This window comes from Dermochelys coriacea, chromosome 8, assembly GCF_009764565.3.
Source record: "Dermochelys coriacea isolate rDerCor1 chromosome 8, rDerCor1.pri.v4, whole genome shotgun sequence".
Classification (NCBI taxonomy): domain Eukaryota; kingdom Metazoa; phylum Chordata; order Testudines; family Dermochelyidae; genus Dermochelys; species Dermochelys coriacea.
This window is the reverse complement of record NC_050075.1, coordinates 37336476-37345608: the sequence shown is the minus strand read 5'-3', so window position 1 is coordinate 37345608 and position 9133 is coordinate 37336476. Positions and strand designations below refer to the sequence as shown.

The 9133-nt window shown below is 56.7% G+C and overlaps 1 protein-coding gene across 2 annotated transcripts; it reads left to right on the top strand.

The window, feature by feature from the left end:
* Positions 1-1251: 1251 nt before the first annotated feature.
* SRA1 (steroid receptor RNA activator 1) lies at positions 1252-7041 on the top strand. Of its 2 annotated transcripts, none has more exons than XM_043520458.1 (5): positions 1252-1616; positions 2418-2543; positions 5112-5260; positions 6068-6176; positions 6561-7041. In XM_043520458.1, the coding sequence occupies exons 1-5, from the start codon at positions 1592-1594 to the stop codon at positions 6752-6754; spliced, it is 603 nt and encodes a 200-aa protein (XP_043376393.1). In that variant the 5' UTR covers positions 1252-1591; the 3' UTR covers positions 6755-7041. The 2 variants fall into 2 exon arrangements, with proteins under 2 accessions (XP_043376393.1, XP_038270465.1); XM_038414537.2 differs by having other exon boundaries at positions 1258-1616; positions 5112-5326.
* Positions 7042-9133: the final 2092 nt, after the last annotated feature.

The window sequence follows — 9133 nt, the reverse complement described above, 5'->3', positions numbered from 1 at the left end:
TCGAGATGGCGAGACTCATCAGCATACTCCTCAGCAGTTCGGGTTCCATTCCCGCAGACTGAAAGGGAAGACAGAGTGCGCAGTACAAAAAAGACTCCAAAGATGGTGCCAAATGTGGACGGAAGCACAGGGATGCTGGGATGCGAACCGATGCATCACTGGGCGTTGGGACAGGACCCAGAATTCCCCACCCCTCCCTGCCCCCTTCCCACAAGCCACAGTGCCAGAATGGGAAGAGGTGCTCTGTGGGATAGCTGTCCATAATGCACTGCTCCCAGTGCCGCTGCAAGTGCCGCAAATGGGGCCACGCCAGTGCGCTTGCAGCTGTCAGTGTGGACAGACTGCAGCACTTTTCCTACTGCACTCTCCGAAGGCGGGTTTAACTCAAAGCGCTCTACATCTGCAAGTGTAGCATTGCCCTAAATCTCAGGGATTATTTACACTGGCAAGTTAAAGTGCTCTAATTTGCTGGCTCAGGGGGGTGAAAACCACCCCTCCCCCTCAGCACAACAAGTTTGAGCACTTTAAAGGACTAATATGGACAGGCTCGGCTTCCAGCGCTCGCACGTCGAGGTGGATTACCAGGAGTACTGGCTCCCGCCACAGCGCTTTGAACTTTGTAGTGTAGACATAGCCTCAATAGGTTAGATCGGACAAAGAAAAGGAGTACCCGTGGCACCTTAGAGACTAACAAATTTATTAGAGCATAAGTTTTCGTGAGCTACAGCTCACTAAAGAGGAGCTGCATTGATTAGGCATTGGGATGTCTGTGCCTTTAAGAACCCAGCCCTGAGAAGCCCATATTGATTGGTGCTGTCTGTGAGTGGGGAAATAAAAAAGCCCCTTTGCCCCCCCACCATTTTTGCAAACACCGGTGTTTCAGTCCCACTGGGGTAACTGTTACCCCCTCTGTCCCTGCCTGGACCGGGTTTTGCCCTCTGCCCCCCTCTGCCAGCACCTCACTCCTGGGCTTAACTCCTGCTCCCCCCCCTCCCTGATTTTGCCCTTTAGCCCCTCTCCTAATCCTGCCTCCAGCTGCTTGACCCCCTGACCAGTCAATTTCCGCCCCCTGCTGAGACCCTGGCCACCCCCCTTGCTCCGATTTGCCCACTTTGCCCCTTTTAAGCCCCTGTCAAAAGCAGTCCGCAGAACTTTACCGCTGACAAGGGCAGGGTGAAGGGCAGCGGCTTCAGCAGATGTAGCTGAGCATGCTCACCCCGCCTAGGTGGCGCATTCCGACGGGGGAGCAATTTAATACCCTGCAGGGGCGGGGTCCCCGGCGCTGCCCACGCGGGGCGGTGGAATAAAGCCCCGGCTCTGGAGCGACCCCCGGCGGCCGAGGCAGCACCCGAGCTCCGCGCCGCTCGGGGCCCGGCCCTGCTCGCGGCTCCCCGAGACCCCGCCGCTGCCAGGGGGTCGCTCCTGGCCCGTCCGGCCCCGTAGGAAGCTCCGCCCAGCGCGGCTCAGCCCCGCCCCCCCGTGAGCCGCCGCCACCCCCCTCCAGTCCGGGGGCGGGGCCGGGCACTGAGCGCCTCCCAGGCCACGCCCTAATTCGGAAGGGGCGGGGTCTCATGCCGGCCGTGACGTGGCGATGGCGGAACTCTACGTGAAACCGGGTGAGGGGCCGGGCCGGGCCGTTCCGCGACCCTGGCCTGGGGGAGGGGAAGTCCTGGGCCCTCTTGTCTGAGGCGGGGGAGCCCTGGCTCCTCCTCTTGTCATGGGGCCTGGGGGAAGCCCCGCCCCCCCTTCCTGTCCTGGGGCTCTGAGGGGGAGCCCCGGCCCCCCCTTCTGTTTTGGGGCTCGGGGGAGGAGGGGGAGCCCCGGCCCCCCCTTCTGTTTTGGGGCTCGGGGGAGGAGGGGGAGCCCCGGCCCCCCCTTCCTGTCCTGGGGCTCGGGGGAGGAGGGGGAGCCCCGGCCCCCCCTTCCTGTCCTGGGGCTCGGGGGAGGAGGGGGAGCCCCGGCCCCCCCCTTCCTGTCCTGGGGCTCTGAGGAGGAGGGGGAGCCCCGGCCCCCCCCTTCCTGTCCTGGGGCTCTGAGGAGGAGGGGGAGCCCCGGCCCCCCCTTCTGTCCTGGGGCTCTGAGGAGGAGGGGGAGCCCCGGCCCCCCCCTTCTGTCCTGGGGCTCTGAGGAGGAGGGGGAGCCCCGGCCCCCCCTTCCTGTCCTGGGGCTCTGAGGAGGAGGGGGAGCCCCGGCCCCCCCCTTCTGTCCTGGGGCTCTGAGGAGGAGGGGGAGCCCCGGCCCCCCCCTTCTGTCCTGGGGCTCTGAGGAGGAGGGGGAGCCCCGGCCCCCCCTTCTGTCCTGGGGCTCGGGGGAGGAGGGGGAGCCCCGGCCCCCCCCTTCTGTCCTGGGGCTTGGGGGATGCCCCAGGGCTCGCCATTGTGTAGTGCCAGTAATTGGTGCCATGTATGTCTCCCCAGGAAACAAGGAGCGCGGCTGGAACGATCCCCCTCAGTTTTCCTATGGGCTGCAGATCCAGTGTGGTGGCCCGAAGCGCCCCCCCCTCGCACGCAGGGTCCCGGGCCTGGCCCATGGAGCCCCCCAAGGTTAGAATTGCCCCATACGTTGCCCTGCAGCCGGTGGGCCCATGCTGGGGGTGGCAAAGCCCACCAAGGATGCTGAATTAAGCCTAGTCTGTAGCTCAAAGTCCCCTTCAGAGGGCTCTCTGCAGAGGAGGATTTCCCCCTTCTGTGCCCCCTAAGCACCGGTGTGGGGAATCAGTGCTAGCCTGCCCCTCTCCTCTGAGGCCTCAGGCTAAGGCTCTTGGGGCTGGTCACTGTCTCATGCTTTGCTGTAGCTCCTGTGGGACCTGCCTGTCCAGGGTCATGCAGATGACAGACTCCGGTCACCAGCGGGTACGATCGAACTGGGGAGCTCTGGAGCTTAGTGCATGAGCCTCTACAGCAGGGGTGGGCAAACTTTTTGGTCCAAGGGCCACATCTGGGTATGGAAATTGTATGGTGCTCTTGCAATACAATCCGGGTGGGGGTTCAGGCTCTGGGGTGGGGCTGAGGATGAGGTATTTGTGGTCCAGGACGGTGCTTTGGGCTGGGATTGAGGGGTTTGGAGGGCGATCAGAGCAGGGGGTTGGGGCCTGGTAGGGGGGCAGGCTCTGGGCGGCGCTTACCTCAAGCAGCTCCTGGAAGCAGTGGCATGTACCCCCTCCAGCTCCTACATGGAGGCGTGACCAGGTGGCTCTAGTCTGTGTGCTGCCCTGTCTTTAGGCACCGTTCCTGCAGCTCCCACTGGCCGCATTTCCTGGCCAATGGGAGCTGCAGGGGCGGTGCTTGAGGCGGGGGCAGTGCACGGAACCCCTGGCTGCCCCTAAATTTAGGAGCCAGAGGTGGGACATACCGCTGCTTCCGGGACCTGTGGCATGTGCGCCCAGAGCAGCTCCCAACCCCGCTCCCCGGCTGGAGCGCAGGAGCAGGGAAAGCCTCAGACCCTGCTCCTGACCAGGAGTTCAAGGGCCGGATTAAATTGGCTGGCGGGCCGGATGTGGCCCATGGGCTGTAGTTTGCCCACCCCTGCTCTACAGCATGAGCTAAAATCCAACTGGCTGTTAGCTCAGGCTGTAGAGCAGGCTCATTTTATCTCTCTTTAAGTGGTCTCGGTGCCACTAGATGGGACAGAGCACCACTCCCAGAAGGTGTGTGGTGGGTACACAGAGACCAACCAGCACCTGAGGGAGGCTTTGGGGAAAACAAACAATCCTTTGCACCCTGGATTTTGTTTCAACCCAGCTGTCAGTCACATTATCTTCTGTATGAGACAGCATGAGCCAGTGCTTATGGCTCGAGTCCCAGTCCTGTGCCTTAGGGTGTAGCCTGGTCTTACTTATGTGTGGTGTGACCACTTCCCCCAGCCTCTACAGCAGGGATGGGAAGACTTTTTGGTCCTAGGGCCACATCTGGGTATGGAAATTGTATGGTGGGTCACAAATGCTCATGAAATTGGGGTTGGGGTGCAGGAGGGGGTGATGGCTCTGGGGTGAGAAATGAGGAGTTCATGGTACGGGAGGGGGCTCCAGGCTGGGACAGGAGGTCGGGGTGTTCCAGCTGAGGGTTCAGACTCTGGGGCTGGGGATGAGGGCTTCCTTCCTATCCACTGGGGATAATGAGAGGAGGCTGCAGCGTAACTCATTTGCTTTGAGAGCTGCAGACAGTGCTACTGATGTGGGTGGGTAATTCCTCCTCCTAGGAAGGAATGCCTCATAGATTTCGCTGCCCAAATCCAGCAGGAGGCCCAACCCCAGCCTGGGTGCACATTACCTCCTTTATCCTCTGGCTAACAGGCAACCCCCTAGCTTTGCTGGGTGACTTAGCATTTACAGGCATTTCCCTGAGGTCAGTTCTGCTCATGCCCTCCCAGGGAGGGACAGATTCACTCTGCACCCAGCACGCTTTCCTCTGCACCCCAAGGACAAGGTTGGGGAAGCAGGCACTTTACGCTGCCCTGCCCTCCCCTCATCTGCAGAGAAGTGACATGCTCACTGTGATGTGATCACCTGCTTCTCAGGAGTTGGGCTGAGACCCCAACCCATGCCATGTAGGGCACCAGAGCAGCTATCATGTGGGAATGCCTGCTAGTCCCTGCTGACCTGGCCAGATCTCAGCTGGGGCCCTCAAGCTGGCAGGTCCATTCCCAGTGCCCTGAGACACCCAGCCCGCAGGTATGGCCAATAGTACAAACAATGGAAGGGGTTCTTCTGAACTGCAGCTCTGGGAATGTCTGCACTGTAGGGAAAAACCCATGGCACTGAGTCTGAGCCCAGGTCAACTGACTCAGGCTCGTAGTGTGAGAGGCTAATAACAGACATTTCCACTTGGGCTGGAGCCTCTATGCTGTTATTAGCCCCACACTGACACGGGCTCTGAGACTGGCTGCTGTGGGGTTTTCTTTGCAGTGTAGACGTATCATCTGCTAACTAGGCTAGCTTGGCTTGTTGTGCTGGGCACAGCGAGTCCAGTGTTCTGCTCTGAATGCTTTCCACCTCAGGACGCCAGAGCTTGGAGCACAGCACTTTCACATGGTGGGCTGAGCAGGTGGGACTTTGAGTGGGTTGGACTGGACTATTACAGTGGCTGTTGACTGCATAATGTTTGTGTTTTCAGCCCCTACTCCAGCGAATTCTGCTTCTCCAGTGCTGCCAGTAGCCTTACCCTCAAAACCTGTGGGGCCGCCCCCTCTTGCTGTGGTCAGCCCTGCTCTGAGGCCAGATGCTGTGAAGCAGGTTGGGAGCCTGGCTAAGGAGGAGTGCGAGGTGAACGTAGAGGATGTTCTAGCCGCTCTGAATGAGACTCTGAGCATGTGCAGGAATGCTGTGCAGGTGAGGATTGCTGCTGTGCCCAGTGGCATTGCCAGTGACTCTTTCCACAAAAACAACAAGGAGTCCGGTGGCACCTTAAAGACTAACAGATTTATTTGGGCATAAGCTTTCGTGGGTAAAAAACCCACTTCTTCAGATGCATGGAATGAAAATTACAGATGCAGGGCATAAATATATATTGGCACATGAAGAGAAGGGAGTTACCTTACAAGTGGAGAACCAATGCTGAAGGCCAATTCAGTGAGGGTGGATGTGGTCCACCCTCAATGATTGATGAGGAGGTGTCAATACCAAGAGAGGGAAAATTGCTTTTGTAATGAGCCAGCCACTCCCTGTCCCTTTTCAAGCCCAAATTGATGGTGTTAAGTTTGCAAATGAATTGTAGACCTGCAGTTTCCTCTTTCCACAGACACTGATGTCGAGCCCTGTACCCTGCTCTCTCTGCTGCTGATCGTCCCCCTCACGGTGCAGCAGGGAAGGACCCATTGAATGGGGGTGTTTGTTCTCTGTGGCATTACAGGGGCCCACCATAGCCAAGCCTTTCCCAAGTTGTCCCTCTGCACCCTGCTGCCTAAGAGGAGGATGTGAAGGCTCAGCTCACTGGGTGCGGGTGGCTCTGACAGGGGTCCCCTTCCCAGAGCTGTTCCCTACTTTAGCGCTAGCAGGGGGTGTGTGCTGGGGGCTCTGGCTCCAGCCTTTATGGTGGCAGCTCTTCACTAAGGCTCCTCTCTGGACTTCCAGAAGCAGGTTTGTGATGACATCAGCAGACGCCTCGCTGTGTTTCGGGAGCTGTGGCTCCAGGGAAAGCTGTCTGCCCCTGTGAGGAAGAGGATGAATATCCTGGTGCAGGGTGAGAGGGGCAAAGGGGTGCCAGGGAGCTGTGACCCACTCTAGGGAGGGGGCCAACTTTGCATCTCCCAGGGGTTCTGCATTGTGGTCTACATGCATTCCTTTCCTAGCTCCCCATCTCCTCTCAGCACTCAAGAGGCGCTGCTTCCATGTCCCTCACCTGTCAGCATGAGGCCCATTTCTGCCCTGTCAAGTCCCCCTCTGTCCGACTGTAGTGCTCCCATCCCTGTGGTATCTAGGCGTGACTCTTCTCCCAGCTGGAATCCCAGTGGGTCCAGCAGCTGTGGATGGAGCTCATGCTCAGCTCAGAGCCTTTTTTACTCCGCCCATCCACCTGAGAGGCTCATGGGCCACTAACGGGGGCTGCTCTCTCCTTGTCTCCTAGAGCTCCAGCGGCGGCACTGGGATGTGGCTGATGAAATCCATCGCTCGCTCATGGTGGACCATGTCAATGAAGTCAGTCAATGGCTGGTGGGAATCAAACGGTTAATTGCTGAGGCAAGGAACTTACCTCCTGGAGACTTGGTTGCAAATGATGAGCAGGGAGCTGGAGCTCAGCCAGCCAAAGAGGCCCTGTGAGCCATGGCAAAGCTGGGGGGACCTGAACTGCCCCCAGACCCCACTGTGTCCCCCAAAGGTGATGGAGCTCTTGGCCACTACGAGCATTTCTCTTGCTGTTTTCCCGCTACAGCAATGACTCCTCCATCCCTGAGGAGTTTCTGGCTTCTCCCATGTTTCCCTGTCCTGCCTCTGAGTGTCCGATTCAGGATTGGCTCCGCACCAAGGAGACACTTTTTTTTTACCACCAATCGATCTTGGGGCAACTTGCTGCATATAATGATACTGAATTAAAATTACTAATCTTCCACTGTCCCAAGCCTGTGTGCAAGCCCAGTGCCAGCCCTCATCTGGAACCTGCTGTGAGCAGGCTCCAGGGCAGAACAAGACAGGGGAGAGAGCTGCAGTTGGTGTGAACGTGTGGTAGACGGTGCTATTCTTTCCCAGGCCCATCAAGAGTGGGGATGGTGGAGCCCTGGGCTGTAATGACAGGTCAGTCAGATGCTGGGCCTGGAGATCAGTGCTCAGCCCTTCCCATGCCCAGAAGAGGAGCTGGATGATGTTTTTTGGCCTAAGATTGATCAAAAATGCAGTTTTTGTCAACCCAAACAAAAGATTCCCTCCCCCCCCAGCCCAGTAGTTATGGCATCAGCTGGGATGTGGGAGACCCAAGTTCAAATCCCTGCTCTGGAAAAGACCCAAAACAGCCATTTTCAATTCACAGTAAGTGTCAGTATTGGTTCAACCCAAACCTGATGTTTTCGAACCAGCAGTGCACTGGCAATTCTGTTACTTGCCCAGCCCTGGTTGCAGTACACTTCCCCTGGCACCAGTCACCTTAGTGCCCAGGGGAGTTGTAGAAAATTTGGGGGCAGGCCTGGCCCTATTTCCCCTTTAGAACATAAGAACAGCCACAGTGGGTCAACCAATAGTTCAGTATCCTGTCTTCTGACAGTAGCCAATGCCAGGTGCTTCAAGGAGAATGAACAGAACAGGGCAGTTATCAAGTGATCCATCCCCTGTTGTCTACTCCCAGGATCTGGCAGTCAGAGGTTTATGGACTCTCAGACAGGGGTTGCATCCCTAATCATCCTGGCTAATAGCTATTGATGGCCCTGTCCTCCAGGAACGTAGCTAATTCTTTTTGAACCCCGTTATGTTTGGCCTTCACAGCATTCCCTGGCAACAAGTGCCACAAGTTGACTGGGTGTTGTGCAAAGTGAAGGGGTAAACAACACTTACTTATTTACTTTCTCCATACCAGTCATGATTTTATAGACATCTATCATATCCACCGTCGTATCTTTTTAAGATGAAATGTCCCAATCTTACTAATCTCGCCTCATACAAAAACTGTTCCATACCCCTAATCATTTTGTTGCCCTTCTCTGTATGTTTTCCAATTCTAATATAGCCTTTTTAACATGGGACAACCAGATCTGCACGCACTATTCAAGATGTGGGCATAATATGGATTTATACAGGGGCATTATATTTTCTGTCTTATTATCTATCCCATTTCTAATAGCTCCTAACATTGTTTGCTTTTTTGACTGCCACTGCATATGGAGTGGATGTTTTCAGCGAACTAGCCACAATGGCTCCCAAGATCTCTTTCTTGAATGGAAATAGCTAATCTATACCAGGGGTTTTCAAACTGAGGGTTGTGACCCAGGTCAGCACTACCAACCAGGCCGTTAAAAGTCCCATCGGTGGTGCTGCCCAGCTAAGGCAGGCTAGTCCCTACCTGTTCTGACACCACGCTGCTCCCGGGAAGCAGTCACCAGCAGGTCTGACTCCTAGGTTGGGGGGGGGGGGGGCATGGGGCTCCACACTCCCATTGACTGGGAACAGACCAATGGGAGCTGGGGGGGGCAGGGAGAAGGCAGTTCCTGTTGGGGAGAGCCACCCCCAGCCCCGAGCCCCCTCTCACACTCTGAACCCCTCATTCCCAGCCCCACCCTGCACTCCAACCCTCTGTCCCAGCCCCAAATCCCTCGTCACCAGCACCGTTGGATCATGGGCATCAACAGTTTTCTTTAACTGGGTTGCCAGAAAAAAAAGTTGGAAAACCACTGATCTAGACCCCACTGTTTTATATGTATAGTTGGGATTATGTTTACCAATGTGCATTACTTTGCATTTATCAACATTGAATTTCATCTGCCATTTTGTTGCCCTGTCACCCAGTTTTGTGAGATCCCTTTGTAGCTCTTCACAGTCTCCCTGGGACTTAATGATCTTTAGAAGTAAGGTGCGTCTCCATGCATTGCAATTGCAGCACATTCTCCAGCATTCCCTTCTGCCAGCCCCACACTCTGCAGGACTAGTCCTTCCCTAGACAGTCAACATGTCTTTCCTAGAAACCCACCCCTCACTGACCGGCTCATGCTTTTACCA

Bases quoted from the DNA above. Each gene is read 5' to 3' on its own strand.
- SRA1 (XM_038414537.2), top strand. From the start codon at position 1,592: ATGGCGGAACTCTACGTGAAACCGG. The intron at 1,617-2,417 runs GTGAGGGGCCGG...ATGTCTCCCCAG, and splicing joins GGAACTCTACGTGAAACCGG to GAAACAAGGAGCGCGGCTGG. The intron at 2,544-5,111 runs GTTAGAATTGCC...TTGTGTTTTCAG, and splicing joins GGCCCATGGAGCCCCCCAAG to CCCCTACTCCAGCGAATTCT.